This window comes from Myotis davidii, unplaced genomic scaffold (assembly GCF_000327345.1).
Source record: "Myotis davidii unplaced genomic scaffold, ASM32734v1 scaffold448, whole genome shotgun sequence".
Taxonomy (NCBI): domain Eukaryota; kingdom Metazoa; phylum Chordata; class Mammalia; order Chiroptera; family Vespertilionidae; genus Myotis; species Myotis davidii.
The window spans coordinates 533,162-558,525 of NW_006383009.1; the positions used below are offsets into that span (position 1 = coordinate 533,162).

Below are 25,364 nucleotides of genomic sequence, written 5' to 3' on the forward strand. Positions count from 1 at the left end.
TATAAAACCCATGAGAATAATGAAAGATTACTTACTTTACTAATGTCATCTAAACAAGTAATTTCAGGTGACATCCCTCCATGTACACACAGAAACTGCTGATTTAAGAGGGCCGCGAGAGGGAGACAGTCAAATGTATCCATACACGCATCATATACCTGTTCAGAATATTTGATTTGACCTATCAAAAAAGGAAAAACAGTCAGAGGAAGAAAAGCTAAAATTTATCATGTATCAAAAAGGATATAGGTCAGAAGAAGATTTATGAAGTTACTTCAAAGCCATTTATCTCAGGCATATTTGAAAACACAATAATCTTTCTAAAGATGTTTGAAACGTTGTGGATAAAGAGTAAACAAACTCTCTCTACTTCTTTAAAGACAAGGGTGACCTTGGATTCACTTTCTAGCTCTGTTGCTCTGCAAAGCTAAGGTGAATATCAGCTGTGTTATTAGGCAACGTTGCTTATGGTAAAAGTTGCACAATTACTTGGCAGGAAGCTATAGCTTAGGGCTTCTCTGAGTGCAGTGACTCATAAGGGATGTCTGGAAGCTATGTCAAGAAAGTTTTACAAGAGATATTGTTGCTTGTGATACATGGGAATTCTAAGCCAGGGTGGCTCCCTAATGTGCCCTCTGTGGATACCGTTTCCTTGTACCTAAACTGTGACTTGGAGGGGATGAATGAAAGGAAGGTGAGGCAGCACTCCTGTGAGGACAATGCCAGTGAAAAGGGTTGCCTGGTGCTGTCCTTCCTGGATGGTCTCCTTCTAAGTAGATGGAGGGCAAGTAAGGTCTGTGGTAGTTTTATGAACCTGAATAGTTTGCTGGATCTAAAAAGATCCCCTGGGAGTGTTAAACATATATAAATGGAAACTGGGGTTTTCAAAGTCATCACTAAAATGTCAATCATCTTTTTGTTCATGACTTTTAAGGCCTTTAAGCAAATCATGCCCTGATTCTATTTTAGGTAAAAATGTTCATCTTAATGAATTATATTTTGATGTGGTTGTCATGTTAAGGAAGTTCTTCAGTAAGGTCTCCACAGTCATAGAGAAAGAATAGTTCATGAAGTGATAGCTGGAAAATGCCTTTAGTTTAAAGAGAAAGAGAATGTTTTCTTCTTTCTTGGCCTTGGATTTCAAAAAGTCAAGCTGTGATTGGAGATGCGCATTGGTAGAGAAGGCCAGAGGTTGTAAACAGCAGCCCTCGAGAACTGTGAGCTCCTTATTTTCTTCCAAGGTTCTGTGAAAATGAGACAGAGTCTACAGGGCCAAGAGAATAAAGCTATAGCAAGTGACTCAGATTACCTAGTTGGTAATTATTTCTGTTTATTTTCTTCTTGGAATCTCCAAGCTTTTAGAAAAGACATGTTTAAGTAATCAGAGCCTAGTTTTGGCAAGGCTTTGAGGAAAAAAGTGGAGGGTAATGGGTCCAGATTTGGGCCAGTGCTGTACATGGGTGGAGGAATGACTGGAGAGAGATCCCTAAAGGAATGTGTAAATCAGGGGGCCATATTTGGGGTTATTATGTTTTCTAGCCCTGAATATGAAAAATTTTTTTATTGCTGATATAGGGTGATCAGGATTTGAGGACTAAAAGTTTAGAAACTTTCATAGCATTCTGTATTACCATGACAACAGTTAAGATCATTTCACAACATATGCTGATTCTATTATGGCATCCAAGTTAACAAGAGCCATGCCTTATGCATCTTTGTATCTCCTTACAATTACATCCTTATATTCTGCTTTATATTTGTAAACTATAAATTTTGGTATTTCAAAAGTATACCCATAATTGGCTATAAAGTCTGTTGGGGAAAAAAAACAATCAAACAAGAAACACACACACCCCATTTATCTGTGGCCAGTGATTGACTTTTTCTCCTGAAAATCCCTGTAGCCAAAGTTTTCTGTTGCCAACATCAATAAGGAATTCCTTTGTAAGAGTCCTAAGGTTGCATATAGGCAGGGATTTAAATTACGTATTAATTCATGCTCCACAACACCATTTTTACATCAATAAAATGACTTTGAACCCTAAGTTTCAAAAGAATTCCTTAGCCCACTTCCAAAAGAATGCCAAATCTATAGAGTGAAGGCAAGAAATACAGTGTCTTAACCCATTTTATATAATACAGGAGGTAACAAACCAAATTAAGCAACAAGAAATTCATGTTATATTGACACATGAACAAAACAGGTTATAAAATATAACCATTTTTACTTTCTTGAAATATATATATATATATAAGGCTAGTATGCAAAATGTCCCCATGGGAGTTTAACCAAGAGACTGATCGCTACGACATGCAAAGACCACCAGGGGTTGGCGCAGAGTGAAGGGAGGCCCTGGCTGGCAGCTGGAAGGCCCCAATCGCCCTGATCGCCGGCCAGGCCTAGGGAACCGACCCATGCACAAATTTCGTGCACTGGACCTGTAATATGTATATAAATATAGCATTTTTATTTTCTGACAGGTTAAGTTGAAGATATCTATATTTTTCTTTGACTTAGTTTAGGTGTATTTTCTAGATGAATATGTAATCTCTGTATAGTAACACTGATTATTAGATTACATTTATTATTGAAATTTGTTGAAGTTTCACAATGTGAATATGCCATCAGAGAGCTAAGTGTTCAACACAGCATCATGGTCAAAGAATAGAGTCTGGAACCTGAGTGCCTGGATTTGAACCTTGGCTCTGCATACTTAACTAGCCTTGATTTCCTCAAGCATAAAATGGGCATAATTATAATACCTACCTACATTATAAGGTTGCTATGAGGATTAAAATAACTCATATATGTAAAATGCTTTGAATAATGTTTGGCACACAGTAGGTACTACAGAAGTTAACCAATAAAATTACCTTATTTAATCCTCACAGAAAGCCTATGAAGTAGGTACAATTACTATCTTTATTAAAAAGCTGAAGAAGTTGGCTTACTTGCCCAAAGTCGCAAGCTACTAAGTGGTAGAACTGAAACACAAACCTGTTCATGCTCTTAACATTATTTTTAAAGTAAGTATTTAATGGGAGACTCTAAGTGGTCAAATATATAATTCCCAAAGGTTAAATTAGCTTACACAAGGACTTCATTTTCATGACAAATGTTAAGATCCATCCCATAAACAATCTATCTATATATACAAAAGCCTAAGTGACCGGCTGACCAGCCGATAACTATGGGAGCAGAAACCACAGGCATGGAAACATGGAACAGACTGATGAATCTCAGAGGGAAAGGGGAAGGCAGGAAGAGATTAACCAAGTATTTTATATGCATAAGGCCCAGTGCATGGATTCGTGCATCGGTGGGATCCCTCGGCCTATCCTGTGCCCTCTCACAATCCAGGACCCCTTGGGGGATGCCAGACTGCCGGTTTCGTCCCGATCCTCGCAGACCAGGACAAGGGACCCAACCAGAGCATGAATCCGTGCACCAGTCCTCTAGTTATTTCTATAATGAAGGGAAAAAGCACATCACTCATAAGATCACACTGATACAAGTTCTAACTCAGCGGTTCTCAACCTGTGGGACGCAACCCCTTTGGGGGTCAAACAACCCTTTCACAGGGGTCGCCTAAGACCATCGGAAAACACATATATAATTACATATTGTTTTTGTAATTAATCACTATGCTTTAATTATGTTCAATTTGTAACCATGAAAATACATCCTGCATATCAGATATTTATATTACAATTCATAACAGTAGCAAAATTACAGTTATGAAGTAGCAACGAAAATAATTTTATGGTTGGGGGTCACCACAAAATGAGGAACTGTATTAAAGGATCGCGGCATTAGGAAAGTTGAGAACCACTGTTCTAACTAGTATCAGTAATACGACATTAACAAAACAAAATTTTCAACAACATTCTTTAAAAATAATTTTGAAGGTTATCACTATTTACAAAAAATCACAACCTGGTCTAGCCATTGGTTACATATTTGTTTTAATTTTATTTGTTTTTGTTTTTAAAAAGGTAGTACATTTACATGGCTTAAAATTTAAAAGCTACAAAAGGATACACAGTGCCTCTTACCCCTTTTCTTCAGGCAACCAGTATAACTAGTTTCCTGGTGTCTTTACAAAGCTAATTTATGTATACATATGCAGATATGTACATTTGTCCTTGTCTTACATTACCCTTTTGTTTTTTTACATAAATGGCAGCATATACACACTGTTTTGCATTGCTTTTCGTACTTGACATATTTTGGAGATCACGTCACATCTACGCAGGAAGAGCTTTGTAATTATTTTTTTTAATGTGTACATAGTATTTCACTTTATGAATATACCACAAACTAACAACACCAATCTCTTGCTACTATAAATAATGCTATTATGAACAATGATAAATAATATTTATTTTTTAAAATATTTTATTGATTTCAGAGAGGAAGGGAGAGGGAGAGATAGAGAAACATCAATGATGAGAAAGAATCACTGATGGTTGCCTCCTGCACACCCTCATTCGAGTTCGAGCCCACAACCCGGGCATGTGCCTTGACCAGGAAGTGAACCCTTACCTTGGTTCATAGGTCTATGCTCAACCACTGAGCAACACTGGCTGGGCAATATATTTTCTTTTTAAATCAACCTAACACAACAATACTATTTCATTAGCAAAATTATAGGAATTTCTGAAACCTATTTGTAAGCTGGTCAACTACAGCTTTTTGAACGCAGGACTAAGAGATGGAATCATAAAAGCACTGGGTTTCTTACTTTCCAAAAATATAAAATAATGTTTTTGCAAAGATAAGTACAGGGTGGGGGAAAAGTAGGTTTACAGTTGTTTGTATGGAAAATAATCCAATAATTAACAATACAAGAATAAACTGTTTCGCCCTGATCAGTTTGGCTCAGTGGATAGAGTGTCAGCCGGCGGACTGAAGGGTCCCGGGTTCGATTCCGGTCAAGGGCATGTACCTTGGTTGCAGGCACATCCCCTTGTGCAGGAGGCAGCTGATCGATGTTTCTCTCTCATCAATGTTTCTAATCTCTGTCCCTCTCCCTTCCTCTCTGTAAAAAATCAATAAAATATGTTTTTTAAAAAAGAATAAACTGTTTCGTGCACAAACATCTGTAAACCTACTTTTGGCATACCCTGCATGTCAAAAATTAACTTACACATTTCTTTGCTACTCGATTTATCTCTAGATTTAAAGCAATACCAAAAAAAATCCTCTTCAATATAAAGCAATATAAGAATTGATATTAAAAAAAGAAAAGCCACCCTAGCTGGTTTTGCTCAGTGGATAGAACGTCAGACTGTGGACTAAAGGGTCCCAGGTTCGATTCTGGTAAAAAAAAAAGTCTCCACCTGCCCCCTTTAGAAATATTAACAAGACTGCAGCTGTACAATCTGGAACTAAGCATCACATCCTAGTAATTATAAGGTGGTGTTTCTAAAAGTCATGATGGCTCTTTAAGAGAGATCAACTTATCAGTAAAAACACCCATGCAAAGCACTAAACATGCTCGTTCTTTATATAGAAATAAAATTTAAAATTGTACTTGAATTTGTGTGCTTGTTCCAAGATTTATTTACATTTCAGATACAGTATTAGAATGAAACAGATGGAGCATCCTGGTAGATAAAAGAAAAAGAAAGAAATCTGGTTTAACTAAATTAAAGTATGTAAGAAGTAAATAAAAACTAAGAAATTCTGTGCAAAATGAGATGCTTACAATGTTTCCTGAACATCTTGTTCCACCTTCTAAAATAGTTTGAATCAATTATACTAGTCAAAAAAAAGAAAAAGAAAAAGGAAAAAGAACTCTTAGAAAATAGAGGAAGAATTGATAAAATGTTACTAAAAAAACTGAGCCTCAATTCAGAACCGAAGCATCCAGAGACAGCTTTCTTCATTACTTCTCTAATGTTAAATACTGAGCATTACAGGGCCTTTGTTAATTGCTTGATACGCGTTATTTAATTTTCCTAGGTAAAGCAAATTGGCTTTGAAAAACAATGCAAAATATTTCCAATTTTTAAACTATCTGGTGAAGTGGTTCTCAAATGACAAGCAGTAGTAACCTTCCAAGTCTCGGGCCTTCTGAACCAGCAGCATGAAACAGAATTACCTGTGTGCTTTACAAAGCCTTTTAAATGCTTGGGCCCCCCAACCGGGTAATTTTAAAGTGACCAGTTAAAAACATATATTATAATAGTAGTGCATGGTCGTGATGAAAGGTAACTAAAGCAGTGCAGGTCCTCCTGACCTAACTCTCCATCGGTAATCACTATTACCAATTTCTTCTGCACATTATACATTTAATTGAGAAAGGAGATCACATTATACATGTTCTGCAAATGGCTTCTGTCACTTAACAATATACCCGAACATCTCTCCATATCTAGAGCCACCTTGATCTTTCAACGGCTGCCTCATATTTCATTTTTTAGATGTATTACCACTTACTTAAGCAGGCCCTTATTGACATTATCTCTTTTTTGTTATTACAATGAACAGCCATATAAATCCATATCTTATTGTCTTTTTGAGTAGACAGTGTGGTAGATATAATTCTAAAATGGCCTGCAATGACCTACACCTTTGTATAATCTGTGCCCCTGTGAGGGGGTGGACCCTGTGAGGAAGTTGAAACTCCCATGATGACATTTCCTTACACAGGCCTGGCCTAATCAGGCTGGCCTTTGAAAAGTAGAGGGTTTCCTTCAGCTGGCTAATCACAGAAGAGAAAGGCAGAGAGACGCACACTCGGGCAGCCCGGAAGAAAGCACTTAGCGTTGTGGAGCCACATGCCAGGAACTGCACAGTCTCTGGAAGCTGAGGGCAGTCCCTGGCCCAAAAGCTAGTAGGAAAATGGGAACCTTAATCCTACAATTGTGACTAGTGAGCTTGGAAAAAGACCCCAAGCTCTGGATGAAAACTGCAGCCCTGGCAACACCTTGATTTTGGTTCACTGAGACCCTGAGCAGAGAATTCAGCCATACTGTGCCTGGACGCCTCACCTACAGTAACTCTGAGGTAATAAGTGTGCTGTCTTAAACAGCTACATTTGGGGTAATTTGTCATGCAGCATTAAGAAAACAATATAATCTGCATGATAAATTCATAGAAGTCAAACTGCTGGGTCAAAATCTTTATAGATATTCCAAAACTGCTCTTGGAATACATCAATTTAAACAAAACTCACCACAGATCCAATGTTTGTTTGTTTGTTTTTAAATGTATTTTATTGATATTTTACAGAGAGGAAGGGAGAGGGATAGAGAGTTATGATGATCAGCTGCCTCCTGCACACCTCCTACTGGGGATGTGCCTGCAACCAAGGTACATGCCCTTGACCGGAATCGAACCTGGGACCTTTCAGTCCACAGGCCTACACTCTATCCACTGAGCCAAACCAGTTAGGCAGATCCAATGTTTTTAACTCCCTGATTATCTACTGATTTACAGTGCTTATTCTAATAAGTCCCATGGGATGGAGTGATCTGTACTGTATCTTACCCATCTGTAGCTGACTTTTCTGTCAGAGGGATTTTTTTTAAGTGTTCATACTCTAACGTTTCTTATAAGAACTATCTTTCCTCTTCGGTTCTACTGGAACTGCCATTACAACTAGCAGCAACTCCAATGTAGGAAGTTGTCAGCAACCAAAGTTAAGATGAGCATATGGGACACTACCAAACTGTAATTCATCTATAAGTAAAGATATTTTTATGGGGGGTGGAAAGGTGAATAAACTCTTGAGTCTCAGAAAATAAATTTAAAAGTTTTTTCAGTGTTGAATATTCTTTTGGAAATAAAACTTTAAATATTTTATAACATGTTCCCCCAAAATAGTAATCTGCAGAAAAATATGAATAGGACACAAAGTGAAATCCATAGTCAAATTATCAATTATATGAACACCAAAGTAATAGTATATGTTTAGGAATACTTAGGGAGAGGTAGATTTTAGAGCTAGACAGGACCTAAGAGACTTAATTTACCTTCATTGTTTTTATAGAAAACATGCTAATATTTTAGAAATAAAAAATTGTTTTGTTTTTTAAAATTTCAATATTTTTGTTTCACTGTATAAACTGATATATAACTTCTTTGGAGGGCTATTTAAAGTATTTATCAAAAGTCTTTAAAACGCTCATGCCCTCTGCCCTGGCCGGGTGGCTCTCAGTTAGTTAGAATGTCATACCGTGCACCAAAAAAGTTGTGAGTTCAATCCCCAGCTGATGCAGGAAGCAACCATTGATGTTTCTCTCTCACATTGATGTTTCTCTCTCTCTCTCTCTCTCTCTCTCTCTCTCTCTCTCTCTCTCTCTCTCCCCTTCCTCTCTCTCTAAAATAAATAGAAACAAACATATTATTGGGGGCGGATTTAAAAAATAAAAATAAAGCCCTAGCTGGTTTTGCTCAGTGGATAGAGCATCAGCCTGCAGACCAAAGGGTCCTGGGTTCGATTCTGGTCAAAGGCACGTACCTTGATGCAGGCTCCTCCCGGCCTGGGCCCTGGTCAGGGCTCGTGCAGGAGGCAACCAATTGATGTGTTTCTCTCACATCAATATTTATCTCTGTCTTTCTCTCTCTCTCTTCCACTCTCTCTAAAAATCAATGGGGAAATACCCTCTGGTGAGCATGAACAGCCACACTCAATAAAATAACATAACAAAACATAACAAAATAAAATAACAAAATAAATAAAACAAAATGTTCATGCCCTCTGACTTAGTAATTATCTTCTGAGAGTTTGTCCTAAAGGTACAAATTATAAATGATCATTCTATTCAACAAATTAATTCAACCAACATTTAGTAAGCATCTCCTATGAGTTATTAGATATTGTTTCTCAGAAAACAACAGTGAACACAGCATGTCACTGCCATCATGAAGCTTAAATTCCGGTGAGAGATAAAGACAATAAACAAGTAAATATGTTAAAAAACATATAAAATTTATATATAAAATACATAAAAATTTCAGCTGTTGGTAGATGGAAAAAAAAAAAGCAGTGTGTGAGAGTAAAATGATGAGAGTTAAACTTAGGAAAACCAACCAGGGAAGAAAATCTCTGAAGAGAAGTCATGAATGAAGTAAGGGTGTAGGTCTGAAAAGCAGATAGGTATCTGGGGGAAACAAGAAACAGTAAGTGCAAATGCCCTGGGGCAAGTTTTCTCAAACATTCCCCACTGGAGTCACCATCACACTGAATGTTTGTTAAGAGCCAATTGTGAGTAAGTAGATTCTGGTAAAAAAAATTGTTGAGGGTTTTGTTTGTAATCAGCTAGTAATGTTTATTGACTTTCAAAAAAATTCTATCTTTAATAAGAAACCTTTTTTATACTAGTAGTATTATTATAATATTATTTATAGTTGGAAACAACCTACATGTTCTATAGTTGTTACTAAATTGGCTAAGTACATGATAATACATTCATAAAATGAAATACTTTAAAAACAGTAAAATAACATTTTAAAGTCACATTAAAATATTTAATGATATGGAAAAATGCTATTACATAAAGTGAAAAGAGAAATTTATTAAACAGTCTAACTCTATGAGCAAAATTTATTTTTAAAATTATTTTCAACTATTTCTTGATAGGTCTTTATATATACAGAAAAGAATAGAAGACTACATCCCAAATATTGAGAGAGTAGTGATTATCTTTCATTGGTATGACTATGGACAATTTTTATCTTTTTTGGACTTTTCTATGTTTTCCAAATATATCAAATGTAATACTTTATAAAAATAGGAGGATAAACCCAAAAGTTATTTTCAAAATAAATGTGTTAAAAGGTGGAATTTTGGCTTTTACCAGAAAACAAAACAAAACAGGAAACACTTGAGCTCCATTAGTTTCTTTTTTCATTACAGCTGATTCATCTTAGGACTAGCTAAAAGGTAACTACAAACGTTCTGGAGAAGCGATTATACTTACATTCCTGTTTGAAGGTGAAATATTCGGTAAGATGCCTGCATTCATGATTTCCCCGAAGCAGAAACAGTGTTTTGGGATGATTAATCTTTAAACTCCATAAAAACAGTACACACTACAAGACAAATACAAGCATAAAATTTTTATTTGTGACCATGACAATGCACAAAGATAACTTACATAAATTCAAATGACTTGTAATGGCATATCTTATTACTATTCCCAAGTTGAAACATGAACCCTTCAGCTTTTGAATGTAATATGCCATTGCCCTAGAATTTGATAGAGCATAGAGAATAGCCTTCATAGAAATCTCTCAATTTCTGTTTCCATGTTCTTTACAAGTATCTAGAACTCTGTGACAAAGCAACCCACACATATATAATATATAACTTACTCCTAAAACCTGTATTTTATTTTATGGAGAAATACTAGAGACATTTCCACTAAAATGAGGAACAAGGTGACCTAGCTGGTTTGTCTCAGTGGATATAGAGCTTCGTCCTGAGAACTGAAGGATTCGATTCCCATCAAGAGCATGTACTTTGGTTGCAGACTCAATCCCCCACCCTGGTTCTGGGCATGTGCTGGAAGCAACCAATCAATGTGTTTCTCTCACATCAATGTTTCTCTCTGTGTGTCTCTCCCCTTCTCTTCCACTTTCTCTAAAAATCAATGGAAAAATATCCTCAGGTAAGGATTAACAACAACAAAAACACACACAATAATAATAAATAAAATAAACAACCACTGGTACAATAAAATAAATAAATAAAATCAGGAACAAGGCAAAGATAACCACTATCTCTGCTATTATTCAACACTATACTTAGAGGTATTAGCCAATGGAATTAGATAAAAGCAATCAATTAGGGGCTTAAAAATGGGTAAAGAAAAAAAAAACTACCTATATTTACAGATAACATAATATGATAGTATACTTGAAAAACTCCAGAAAAATCAATGATAAAACTCAAATAATAAAAATTAGTAACAGGGCAGAATATAAAATTAACATATAAAATCAATAACCTTCATATACACAAAATAAGTAGAACACAATGGTAGAGAAAACTCCATTTACAATAGCAGTAAGGAAGATTAAACACATAGGAATAAATTTATGTACAAATTTCATACCAAGAAAACTTTGCAAATCTCATACCAGGAAAAATTTAAAACCTTCCCAAGAGACACAAAGTAGATATAAGCAAAGAGACATTCCCTATTCTTGGATAGGATGATTCAACATTAAAAGATTGCAGTTCTTCCTCATTTGACTTATAATATCATTGCAATTCTAATAAAAATATCAACAAGGTATTCATGAAGTTTTAATTTTAGCTGATACTAAAATTTACATGAAGAAAAAAACATACAACCGTCAGGAAACACCTAGAAAAAAAAAACACTGAAAGAGAAATTATGAGGGGGACTAGCCTTACTGAATATTAAAACAGACTCTCATGTTTCTATAATTAAAGCAATGGTACTAGCATATATATAAATATACCAGTGAAATAAAATAGTACAGAAATTAATCTGAGTACATATAAATTTGGTGTATAGTAAGGGTGGCATCCCAAATTACTAAAATAATGATGTACTTAATGTCTCTGGGACAACTGGTCACATTTCAAAAAAAGCATTAGATCCCTATCTATGATAATAAAAGGGTAATATGCTAATTAGACCGAACAGCTGAACGACCTTCCAGACACCATTCCAAACAAAGCCGTTGTGCATCGGGCTTCTAGTCTTATATAATAAATAACTAATGGAAATGGGATTTAATTGTATCAAAATGAAACCATACAAATTCTAGAAGAAATTTGTGGGTGAGTTCTTCTTTAGCTTTAGTGTGGGGGGAAATTTTGTAACTAACTAGTAAAAATCTGAAGGGGTGGGGGAAAGATGGGTAAATTTGACCACTTTTTAAAAATTGCATGGTAAAAAAACAATTTGGCAAAAACTGACAAAACTTAACTTTTGATAACTTCTAGGAGTCTACTCTGAAAATACACCTCCAACAATAAGAAAATACATATTCACAAGGTTGCAGCATGATTTGCAATAGCAAAATACTGGAAGCAATGTAAATAATCATACATAGGAGAGAAGTTGAGCAGATTATGGTACATTCACAGAATGAAGTACTATGAAGCTATTAAAAAAAAAGTGAGAAAGATCTCTTTAAACTGATTTGGAGTGATTTCCAAGATATAATGTTGAGTGAAAAAAGCATAAAAGCTACTGTTAATGCAATAAAGAAGGGGATATAAGAAGTACACATGGGCATAAGAAATACAGGAAGCATAAATCAAAAACTAAAGAGATCAGCTCTAGCTGGTTCGGCTCAGTGGATAGAGTGTCGACCTGCGGATTAAAGAGTCCCGGGTTCGACTGTGGTCAAGGGCACATGCCGGGTTGCAGGCTTGATCCCCGGTAAGAGGGCATACAGGAGGCAGCCAATCAATGATTATCTTTCATCATTGATGTTTCTATCTCTTTCTCCTTCTCCCTTCCTCTCTGAAATAAATTAACAACAACAACTATCGAGATCGGTTACTTACAGGGAGCACAGAAGAAAAGGGTGGGAAGGAGGGGAAAGTGGGAATAGGTTAGGAAGGATCAGGAGGAAGTGACACTTCTCAAAGCATACCTTTCTGGACAGCTTTGAACTCCAGAACCTCAGTCCTGTAATGATTTACATATGCCTCCCAAAATAAGTAACTGAATCAACCAAAATGAAATATAAATAGTAACAAATGAACTTAACTGTATTATAAATGAATAACAAAGCAACAAAGAAGAGGAGGAGAGGAGGGAACTAATTAAAGTAACTTTGGAAAACAGCATGTTGATTGCATACAAGGCTAAAGACACAAAGAAATATACACAAATACTGTAACTTTAGTTAGTTTTTCACAGTATGAGTTGGCTGCCATGTACCCATTTTATGGGTACACTGGAATCGAGTAGAAAAATGACTATATTGAGAGCCAGAAAAGAGGGAAGACTAAAATGAACCTTGTGATGGATTGGAATCAGAGGTATCATATGGACTCACGCTTTTTAAGATAACACAAATAGGTAATGAAATAAATAAAAATATGAATGTATGTGTATATATTTCCTAGCTCCTTCTGCTGAGAGGGCCTACCTCAAAAAGTATTATGTGTATTGATTTTGGGATTACAAGTAAATTTTAGCAAGGAGGTATATACACAAATACAGAATTCATGAATAATGAAGATTTATAGTATATGCTAACCATGAAACATACATATTTCACATATAGCCTCATAACACAAGCAACAATTGATAGGACTACGGTGAGAAACAGATAAATCAATAACTGTAGTTGGAGATTTTGACAGAAACCCAAAAGTAACTCATAGTCTAAGCAGACAAAAAGAATCAAAGTTATACAAAACGGTTCAACAAGTAGAGAATGCATTCTTTTCAAGAACATATGGGATAGCCATAAAACTCTACCATGTTCTCCATCACAAAGGGAGTCTCAATAAATTCCAAAGAATGCATATTATTCATATCATGTTCTCTAATCAAATTACATTAGAATCATAAGATACCAACTTCAAAAAATCCTGCATGACTGGAAACAATAATACATACTACACCTTCATTGACTTAGAGCTACAAAGAATTCTTAAAATGTAAAACACTGAATGATAATAAAAACAATACATGTCAAAATCAGTGGGACTCAGATAAAAAGCACTTAATGGGAAGTGTACAGTGATAAGCACTTATTTCTTAAAAATCAATTATGTAAATATGCTTAGATATGCTTACCCTACCTCTGAAAGGTCTTAAAAGAAACTCTTAATAGTGATTGTAAGAGTGGGATGGTTACAATATGAGATGTTCAATTTCACTAGGAATTAGAAAAATATTATTTGAAATAATGATAAGATCCTACTTTATACCCATCATTTTGGTTAATGTTAGAAAATGAGATAAAACCAAATTCTGGGAAAAGGGATGTGAGGAAATATGAACTCTTAGATGCTATCGGCAGGAGCATAGGCTGGTATAGCTATTCTGATGAGTGCTCTGGCAATAGTCAGTTCAAGTATAAAGCTATATACCCTTTCCTCTAGCTATCCCACTCTTGCTCATAAACCATAGAAAAACTAAAACATGAGACCTTAAGGGGATTTACATCATAAGCAGTGTTCATTATAGAAAGAAACTGGAAGCAACGTAGGTGTCCACCATTAAGAATTGAGAATAAAAATGTCAGCTATGTATAATGGAATACTATACAGCAGGCAGAAAGCAATGAAGTTGAGATATACAGCAACCTGGATAGATCTTTAAAACATAGTAAGTGAAAAACAAAACAGAAATAGAGCTCCAGCTATGGTTCTCAGTGTGGTCACGTTCATCTCAAAGTGTGGAGCATCATCACAATGTGGGGACTTGTAAGAGATTCTTAGGCTCTACCCCAGATCTAATGAACGAGGCATTCTGGAGTGGGTTCCAGCAAACTGCTTTTGAACAAGTCCTCCAGATATTTATGACACAGGTTAAATTTTGAGAGCCACATTTATGTAAAATTAAAACATTTCATTCAGAAAAGACTTGTATGTTAAAAAAAATTAATGTATTATATGTATTCTGAGGCATATACCAAGTACAACAGAAACATGTGTGCGAGGGAGAGAGAGTAAGGAAAATACAAGTCACAGAGAAGGAAAAAGACAAAAACCAGGGAGAGATTTGGCAAAGATGAGTAATAAATGTGCCATGACCTTAGGAGCTTGATTAATTCAACAGAAAATTTCCCACCTCCCAAGAAGAAAAGATTTCAAAATTCTTAATCCAAATGCTTCTCGAATGCCTAATTTAAGTCACCAATATCTTTTGCCCATTCTTAATGGCCTTTCTACACCCACTTATGGGCTCCTATAGTCAATTTATGACATAGCAGACAGAGAAATTATTTTAAAACATAAATATCACTCCCCTGATCAAAAGAAAAATTTCTCTAATGGCATCCTATCACATTCAGAATAAAACCCAAACTCCATGCTATGGCTGGCAAGGCCTGACATGACCTAAATCCTGCCTCTCGCTCATACATGGCCTATATCTTCCCCTTGGTCATTATTCTGTCCAGCCACAGCACCCTTAAGATCAACGGAGCCGTGAAGCCTGACAGCTGGGGGGCGGGGTGGGGAGGGGGGAGGCTCTGGCTGGAGCCCAGCCAGAGCAAAGGCCTGGGTCCCGGGTGCCAGAGGAAAACTGGTGCCAGCAGCCAAGGGAAGAGAAGGCCTATTGCACGAATCTCTTCGTGCAACAGGCATCTAGTCCTGTATAATAAAAGCCCAATGACCATAATGGCGAAATGACTATAACGACCACTCGACCAGTTGGTATAAGGTACATACTTGTGAACTGTTACTACTTGTTACTATTTGTGAACTGGCTTAAGCTTGCTCCTGCCTCTGAACATTTACACGTCTGTCCTCTGCCTAGAACAGTGATGGCGAGTCTATGACACGCCTGTCAGAGGTGACATGTGAACTCATTTTTTTTGGTTGATTTTTCTTTGTTAAATGGCATTTAAATATATAAAATAAATATCAAAAATATAAGTTTTTGTTTTACTATGGTTGCAAATATCAAAAAATTTCTATATGTGACACGGCACCAGAGTTAAGTTAGGGTTTTTCAAAATGCTGCCACACCAAGCTCAAAAGATTTGCCATCACTGGCCTAAAATGTACTTCCTACCCCACCTTCTTTGCATGGATCATTCCCTCAAGTCAGACAAGTTCCTGTTCAAACACTACCTTCTCAGATAGGCTTTGCCTGATCTCTATCTAAATGAGCTACTCCTGTCCCTCTGATCTGATTTTGATAGACACTACACAAAGCTATGATGTCACTCTCCTTATAAAAACACAGTAAAAGACTTTGCTTTGCTTTCTCTTCATCATATTCTCCGAATTTAAGGCTGTTATTCTACATGGATACTACTTTTTTGGAAAGCATACTTTTCCCAAATAGTGCAGTATGTTTTATATACCTGGACACTGCTTATTAAATGCCAGTGGAACCTCTCAGTTATTGTCATAAAGTATTAATTCATATGCCATTGTACATGATTATGAGTGCACCTGAAGTATGATTTCTCAAAAATGGAATTTTGAAATCAAAATATATATATACATTTTATCTGAGACAGACATTGCAAAATAAACCTTATAAAACTTAAATAGAGACATCTATCCTATATAATAAAAGAGAAACATGCAAATTAACCATTCCTCCCCTACACTCAAGCCATTCCCACAGGCCACGCCCACAAGCCAATCAGGAGCGAGTATGCAAACTAACCCAACTAAGATGGCGGCAGCCACAGAGTTGGAGTGAGCAGGAGGCTTGGGTTGCCCCTGGCAATGGAGGAAGCCAAGCTTCCCGCCTGCCCTGGCCTGCCATGGTCTCTGCTCAAGGCTACAAAGTTTCAATTATAGAAGATAAATAAATCCCAGAAAAAAAAAAAGGAGAGGCTGGGAGCTTGGGTCACAGGGGAGCATGGCCAGCCTGAAAACAGCCATCAGCCCCTCACCCAGGCTGGCCACACCCCCATGGGTACTCAAGAAACATTTGTTGATGAGTGAGGAAAACAATATGTAACAAACCCTATCCTGTTTGGCTCAGTGGATAGAGTGTCAGCCTTCAGACTGCAGGGTCCTAGGCTCGATTCTGGTCAAGGGCACATGCCAAGGTTGCGGGCTCAATTCCCAGTGGGGGTTGTGTAGGAGGCAGCCAATCGGTGATTCTCATCATTGATGTTTCTCTCTCTCCCTCTCTCTTCCTCTCTGAAAGCAATAAAAATATTTTTAAAATTCTTTTAAAAAAAGCAAAAATATGTAATAAAATATTCTAAATATATTATCTATAATAATAAATGTATAATATGCAAATCAACAGAATGACCAAACAGCAGAACAACTGTGCAGACAACCTTCCAGATGGCCACACTATGACACCCACTGGTGCCATGCCAGCCAAGGTGGGTGTGATGTGATTGGTTGGGGGCCCAGCCATTGCCCCATGATCGCCCTGCAGAGGGAGGCTGAGGCCACCAGCCGGTGGGGTGACTGATCAATCAGGCCCAGGCTACCCCGTGGCGGCGCTGTGGCAGGTGGGCAGGGCCTCTGCGGGGGCAATCCATCATGGAGCCCCAGCAGGGTGAGCAGGGCCTACCTCTTTGGGGCGATTGATCACGGGGCTCCCGGACTGTGAGAGGGCACAGGCCAGGCTGAGGAACCCCCATCCCCAAGTCATGAATTTTGTGCACCAGGTATCTAGTAGTGTATAAAAATCATTGTGGGTTTTTATATATGGTTTCTTAAATATACCAATGGACTAAAACTTTTTGAAGTATGTGAGTTAATTTGGAAGAAAATATGGCACAATATTTATCTTTTTAAAAAGTTGTTTCAGCCCAGCCAGGTGGCTCAGTTGGTTGGAGTGTCATCCCATACACCAAAAAGTTTGCAGGTTTGATCCCTGGTTGGGGCACCTATGGGACCAATTGATGTTTCTCTCTCACACTAGTGTTTCCTTCTCTTTCTCTTTCTCTCTTCCTCTCTTCCTAAAATCAATAAACATATCCTTGGATAAGGATTTTAAAAAGTTGTTTCATTAAATGACTAATTAAAACTTCATTAAGTTCTGTATTCTTCTCTTCAGCCTCTAACACCTCCTAGTGCAGCGGTTCTCAACCTGTGGGTCGTGACCCCTTTGGGAGTCGAAAGACTCTTTCACAGGGGTCGCCTAAGACCATCCTGCATATCAGATATTTACATTACGATTCATAACAGTAGCAACATTACAGTTATGAAGTAGCAACGAAAATAATTTTATGGTTGGGTCACATTAAAAAATAAAAATTAAAAAAAGAAAATAATTTTATGGTTGGGGGTCACCACAACATGAGGAACTATATTAAAGGGTCGCAGCATTAGGAAGGTTGAGAACCACTGTATGGCTAGCAAACACACAAAGAAGTAAATATTCAATGTGACTTTCAAACATCCATACTTTTGGCTCACTGTCTAATACAAAGTGAATAGGAAATAAGAATAGGAAAGCTGTTCAATAATATAGTTTACAAGTATAATCTCTTCCCATCCCAGGTTCCTATTTAAAGACTAGGAATTTACTGGGCAGTAGGAAAAAGGTGCATACCATCATTAACCTTTGTCCTCACAGATGACAGTAAATGAATATGAGGCACTGGCAAATAACACTGAACTTTTCTGATTCATGAGTTTAGACTGCCTACCTAACTAAAGAGTAAGGTCTTTCTCTTGTCATTTATTTTTTCGGCAGTTTTAGAACTGCTGCTGCTTCTCTGGTTGAGCACCAGGCGAGGTAGCTGGGCTGTATTTAGGAGTGATGCTGCAAGAACAATAAACCTTTAACCACCAGAAACATACTTAGTACAGTGAGATTCTCACAGTCTGAGGGAGAGGCAAAACTAAATACTACAAGAATAGCAAGCAGACTCAATTTCCTCATGTCGTGCTTATTCCAGGAACATTATAAATCCAATCACCCACACTATTTCAAAATTACTTCTTTTATTTGCCACGTATGTACAGCTTAATCAATGGTCATTAAATATGAATATGTTGTGGTTCCATTATACTCAAGCCCTTGCATTAGGTTCTAAAACAATTTTTTCTTTTATACATAAAAACTTATAGTTTGTTTTAATTGTAACCTTTTTCCTCTCATCATTCAATTTTCAAAATATATAAAAGTAAATTGTAAGGTTTTAAGTTAACTTTATTAATTAATAATTTTCCTTCAATGAACATTTATTAAGTGCTTACTATATGTAATAGCATCAGAAATTATTCCTTTAATAAGCTAAGCACCTGCTTATTTACCATTGGCAGTTAATCTAAGATTTAACTGTAGCCCAGCAGCTTATGATCTTGTAATTAAGGTTAGCTAATTCAAGCCCTATTTAAGGTGAATAGCAATTTATGTAACTTATATACAGCCCATGTACTATCTTCAAAGAGGAAAGGTTAGTAATCATTTAATTTATTTGCAAGGCCTTCTATTTGTTAGACTTTCTACTAGCTAAAAAAAGAAAAAAAACTTTTATATCAAAACATTTCTCTCACTTTAATGACTGAAAGTAACAAAATTTATAAATTCTGCCAATGTTCTCATTTGAATTTGTTTTTTACTAAAGAAAGGAAAGCAAATTTTTTTAAAAACACAATATGATAGCTCCAACACATCCAGTTTAATTTTTACCTCTATACTGAAATAGCCTCTGTCCACATAGTCACCCAGAAAGAGGTAGCGTGTGTTATTAGGTGATCCTCCAACTTCAAACAACTTCATCAGGTCAAAGAATTGTCCATGAATGTCACCACACACTAGAAAAAAAAACATTGGGTGAGGTAAAAAATTATGTCTTAGAAAAGAGACAGCTGGCATGGCTCAGTGGTTGAGTGTAGACCTATGAACCAGGAGGTCATGGTTTGATTCCTGGTCACGGCACATGCCTGGGTTTCAGGCTCGCTCCTCAGTGGGGCCATGCAAGAGGCAGCCAACTGATGATTCTCTCCTTACTGATATTTCTATCTCTCACTCCCTCTCCCTTCCTCTCTGAAATCAATAAAAACATATTTAAAAAAGAAAGGAAAGGGCATTACACCAATAGGGATCAAAGTTTAACTTTCAAATCACTTTTGCTTTAGACTGGACTGCTCTATAACTATAGTCAATCTATCAACACTGAATACTTCTACTGGAAATAACAAACATTTTAAATTGTATTTCTTCAGTGAACAGAAAACATACTAAACAATCCTAAAACGGTCTCATAATTCTTAGAAAAATGACAACACATTTTAGTTGGTTATTTGTGATCATTTCTTAAATTAGCTCAAATCTAAGTGCAACCATGCAAAATCTTCTCATACCCGTGATTGGAGCTTCTACTTCTATCATAGTCTTCTCTTGTCTCAGGATAGCAGCCCCATCATTGATTATCTTTAAGGCTACTTCCTCTTCCACTCGCCCTTCCTTCACCAAATGGTTCTTCAAGACATCAATATTAGGTTTCCCATTTACAAAGACTTCCTTCAAAGTAAGCCTTTGGGTTGGAGGGAAAGGGACAGCTAGAGAAAGAGAAAAAATCATTTAAAATACTTAAATGTATAGAGCAAAACCATGAACACATTTCTTTAACGTAACAAATTAAGCATAATATATCATCACTACAGGCATGCACCGGTGGGGTCCCTCGGCCTGGCCTGTGGGGATCGGGCCCAAACCAGCTCTCTGACATCCTGAGGGGTCCCAGATTGCGAGAGGGTGGTCCTCGGGTGACACACCCCAGAATTGTACTCCCTCCTCTCTGGTTCCCGGTGCGTTACCCAAGAACCACAGCTGCCAAGTCACCACAGCTCAACAGCTCCTGCAATGAGCATCTGCCCCCCAGTGGTCATTGCACGTCATAGGTACTGGCCAATTGGCTGGTCACTTAGGCTTTTATATAGAGAGATTATATCACATCCATACCACCAGAACTATGTAGGAAAAAAAATCCAAAATACCATATATTATAAATGATTGGATATAATTTTTTTAAAAGGCCACAGTTAAAGTCAGTCATTTAAGGAGCCCTGGCCAGGTAGCTCAGTTGGATAGAGCATCGTCCTAATACACTAAGATTACGGGTTCGATCCCTGGCCCGAGTACATACAAGAAGCAACCAATGAATGCATAAATAAGTGGAACAACAGACTGGTTTCTCTCTCTCTCTCAAATCAATAATAATAAAAATTAAAGTCAGTCATTTAAGATATATGCGTATTTAAAGTATAATTTTTTCATATAAACATTCAAGACTTGAATCTGATTCAGTAAGCTAAAAGTGAGACAAGGGACTAGATGATGTGAATATCTTTTATCTATGAAAAAGATCTTACAAATAAAACAGTGGTTAAAAATAAAAACAAAGGAAAGGAAATCGCAACACTAAAAGGGAATTTACTTCTTCCAAAAGACTGACCTAAGGAAACCAGAAGTTTGTTCCAGAAGTTTGACTTCAATTCCTGCTCAAGGGAATCATAGATGTATACTTTATTCTTTAAAAAGGTACTTACTTAAAATATTACTGGTAACAAGAACACTACTAATAGAATGGAGCTCTTCCTGAGAATAACTTGCTATAACAATCTTAAAAAGAACAGATATGGGAGGTCTAGTTGTGTTTTCTAATCTGGAAATGTTAACAACTAACTTCAGATTATGCTGGATATAAAGTTTATATGATACTAGAGGCCCAGTGCACAAAATTTGTGCACTGGGGGTGGGGGTGGGGTCCCCTCAGCCTTGCCTGCTTCCTCTCTCAGTCCAGGAGCCCTTGGGGGATGTCAGTCAGATATCCTTAGCACTGCCACAGAGGTAGGAGAGGCTCCCGCCACCACAGCTGCTCTAGCCACCCATGAGCCCGGCTTCTTGCTGAGTGGCATCCCCTCTGTGGGAGCACACTGACTACCAGGGGGCAGCTCCTGCATTGAGCATCTGTCCCTGGTGGTCAGTGCACGTCATAGTGAATGGTCAGTCCGCCTTTTGGTCTATTTGCATATTAGCCTTTTATTATATAGGAGGAGGATTATGGTGAATTAGCAACTATAACAAAAAATTTTTGACATTTTTAAATTGGCGATGTAGTCTATTTTAGATTCCTTGTTATCTAATAGCCACAAGTCTATTAACCACAAATTTAAAAGGAGAGATTCATTTTAAAATATATTTTATTGATTTTTCACAGAGAGGAAGAGAGAGAGATAGAGAGCCAGAAACATCGACGAGAGAGAAACATCAATCAGCCGCCCCCTGCACACCCCCCACTGGGGACGTGCCCGCAACCCAGGCACATGCCCCCGACCGGAGTTGAACCCGGGACCCCCCAGTCCGCAGGCCGACGCTCCATCCACTGAGCCAAACCGGTCTCGGCGAGAGATTCATTTTAATTTGTGAATTATGTCTGGTGGTTCAACTTCTAGCTTTATGGAAGTGTTATTAAGAACCAAGTTCAGGGCTGGGTGAAAAGGTGAAGGGATTAAGAAATACAAATTGGTAGTGACAAAATAGTCACAGGATATAAAGCACAGTATAGGGAATATAGTCCATAATATTGTAATAACTATGCATGGTGTCAGGTGGGTACTAGAATTATCAGGGGAATCACTGACTACTATGCTATACACCTAAAACTAACATAAAATAATATTGAATGTCAAATATAATTGCAAAATAAAGTAATTTAAAATTTTTAAAGAACAAAGTTGAAATCTACAGGCACTTAAAAAATTTTAGACTTGATCTAGCTATACCAATTTGTATTATTTACAAGTAAAGAAAGTCCTACAGTAAGCTTAATCATGCTCTTCGCTACCACTTGACTCATTTTGAGTATTCAAAGCTCAATAAAAAAATGATAGTAGGTGCCCTGACCATTTGGCTCAGTGGCTAGAGCGTCGGCCTGTGGACTGAAGAGTCCCAGGTTCGATTCCGGTCAAGGGCATGTACCTTGGTTGCGGGCACATCCCCAGTAGTGGGTGTGCAGGAGGCAGCTGATGGATGTTTCTCTCTCATGGATGTTTCTAACTCTTTGTCCCTCTCCCTTCCTCTCTGTAAAAAATCAATAAAATATATTTTAAAAAATTATAGTACCTATTCAACCAGTAAATATTACCTTGAGATAGCCCAGTTCACCCAGGACCATCCTAGATTTCAACTGTTCTCCTAGCATAATTGTTAATAGTGCCCCCTTTTACTCTCAAAGTATCCCAATTTGAGGGATAAATGAGTCTTGGTTATTCAGATGGGCTATCAATATACTATTTTAATAGAATAATCTACTTCTAAAATAAAACAAAAATAGTATGATGAGTCTTTATTTATCTGGTGAGTCTCCAAGACAGAGTGAAAGGTTAGTCCTAAACAGGTTTCCTTAAATTTTTACTAAAATGTAATGGTATTACAGTTGTGCTTAACAACAATAACAACAACAAAATCTTTTATAGTTTAGAGAGTCTTACTGAAACATTTTCAGATGAATTATATGCTATTTGATGTAATTATATGAAGATAGGGGGCAGGGACTAAGCAATGGAATAAATGAGTGATGCTCACTTGGAAGTTCATAATATGAGTTCTCTCTACCACTAAAATATGTTTGAAATCCTTATAATAAAAAATAGAAATAATTACCAAAAAAAGGGTATAAGCTTTAGAGAACCTTTTTAAAAGAGAAATTTACATGAGGCTCAATCAAGAGCTACACTTAATCTAACTTATTAGAGATGACTTCTGAGAATTACCATACTCTGAAATCTTGATACAAAAAATAGAAAAATGAAAGAGTACACAGTTAATCATTCTTCTTTTTATACTCAATTTACCTCTTTAAACTCGTATTCTCAGCCCTTTCCAAGTTTTGAAATGAACCCCACAGAAAGTCTGCATCTTTAAATATCCCACTTTGTAAATCAAAGAAAGTGGTTAACAAACTAAAAACAACATGAAATAAGATAAAATCAAATATGCTGTAATCATAAAAAAGTATCATAACAGAGGTACTATACACAGTACTATACACAGATATTATTTAACTTCTACCAATAGTATTATTACTAATAAAAATCAGTTTCCTCCAGTTGCAATCAGAGAACAGTTTGCAAAATAGAAAACCAATGTTCCTTACTACTATATATTATAAAAGTTATGTAATTAGAGGTGATAACAACCTAAAGAGCTCTTGGGGGAAGAATTCAGAAAGATATTTTTTCTTCCTCTCAAATTCTTCAGTTAAAACTTATTTTAAATAAAACAAGTAAACAAGTCACTTAGTTAAATGAAAGCAAAAGGAAGGTTGAAATGAATTAAGGGATTATGCCCAGCTAAGAGAAATGGGACACAGCTGAGCCAGGGACCTTAAGAGGAATTAAGATTGGCTTGGGACATGCATAAAAGAAAGTACAAGAGTCCTTGATTTTTAGATTAGAGCAAATAATATCAGTATCTGTCAAATTAGGAAAAGAGAATCTTCTACTTTAACCTCACCTCACATTATTCCTAGCTATGTTCAGAAGCCAAAATTCTTTTTTTTTCTTTATTGACTAAGGTATTACATGTGTCCTTATCTCCCCATTACCCCCCACTCCCCACTCATGCCCTCACCTGCCTGTTGTCTGTGTCCATTGATTAGGTTTATATGCATGCATACAAGTCCTTTGGTTGATCTCTTCCCCTTACCCTCACACTCCCCTACCATCCTTCTGAGGTTTGACAGTCTGATCGATGCTTCTGTCTCTGGATCTCTTTTTGTTCATCAGTTTATGTTGTTCATTATATTCCACAAATGAGTGAGATTATGTGATATTTATCTTTCTCTGACTGGCTTATTTCGCTTACCATAATGCTCTCCAGTTCCATCCATGCTGTTGCAAATGGTAAGAATTCCTTCTTTATTACGGCAGCATAGTATTCCATCGTGTAGATATACCACAGTTTTCTAATCCACTCATCTGCTGATGGGCACTTAGGCTGTTTCCAAATCTTAGCTATGGTAAATTGTGCTGCTATGAACATAGGGGTGTATATATCCCTTCTGATTGGTGTTTCTAGTCTCTTGAGATATATTCCTAGAAGTGGGATCCCTGGGTCAAATGGGAGTTCCATTTTTAATTTTTTGAGGAAACTCCATACTGTTTTCCACAGTGGCTTCATCAGTCTGCATTCCCACCAGCAGTGCACAAAAGTTCCTTTTTCTCCACATCCCCGCAAGCACTTGTCATTTGTTGATTTGTTGATGATAGCCATTCTGACAGGTGTGAGAGGTACCACATTGTCGTTTTGATTTGCATCTCTTGGATGATTAGTGACTTTGAGCATGTTTTCATATGTCTTTTGGCCTTCTTTATGTCCTCTTTTGAAAAGTATCTCTTTAGGTCTGTTGCCCATTTTTTTATTGAATTGTTTATCTTCCTTTTGTTAAGTTGTTGAGTTCCCTGTAAATGTTGGAGATTAAACCCTTATCAGTGATAACAATGGCAAATATGTTCTTCCAAGCAGTGGGCTTTCTTGTTTTGATGGTTTCTTTTGCTGTGCAGAGCTTTTTTATTTTCATGTAGTCCCATTGATTTATTTTCTCTTTAGTTTCCATTGCCCTAGTAGCTGTATCAGTGAAGATATTGCTTTGGCATACGTCTAAGATTTTGCTGCCTGTGGTTTCCTCACATATTTTTATGGTTTCCCGTTTTATGTTTAAGTCCTTTATCCATGTTGAGTTTATTTTTGTGTATGGTGTAAGTTGGTGGTCTAGTTTCATTTTTTTTTTTTTTTTTGCT

The 25,364-nt window shown here is 36.9% G+C and overlaps 1 protein-coding gene across 4 annotated transcripts in view; it reads right to left on the reverse strand.

Moving 5' to 3' along the window:
• The window catches only part of PPP3CC (protein phosphatase 3, catalytic subunit, gamma isozyme), an 84,087-nt gene that overhangs the window by 39,766 nt on the left and 18,957 nt on the right, over nucleotides 1–25,364 (reverse strand). For all 4 annotated transcript variants that reach the window (XM_015557755.1, XM_015557756.1, XM_015557754.1 and 1 more), the window contains exons 2-5: nucleotides 19,923–20,120; nucleotides 19,249–19,373; nucleotides 9,934–10,045; nucleotides 36–181 (exon numbers count right to left, since the gene is read on the reverse strand). In XM_015557755.1, coding sequence (XP_015413241.1) covers nucleotides 36–181; nucleotides 9,934–10,045; nucleotides 19,249–19,373; nucleotides 19,923–19,950 — 411 coding nt within the window. In that variant the 5' untranslated portion in view covers nucleotides 19,951–20,120. The remainder of the gene's footprint in view (nucleotides 1–35; nucleotides 182–9,933; nucleotides 10,046–19,248; nucleotides 19,374–19,922; nucleotides 20,121–25,364) is intronic.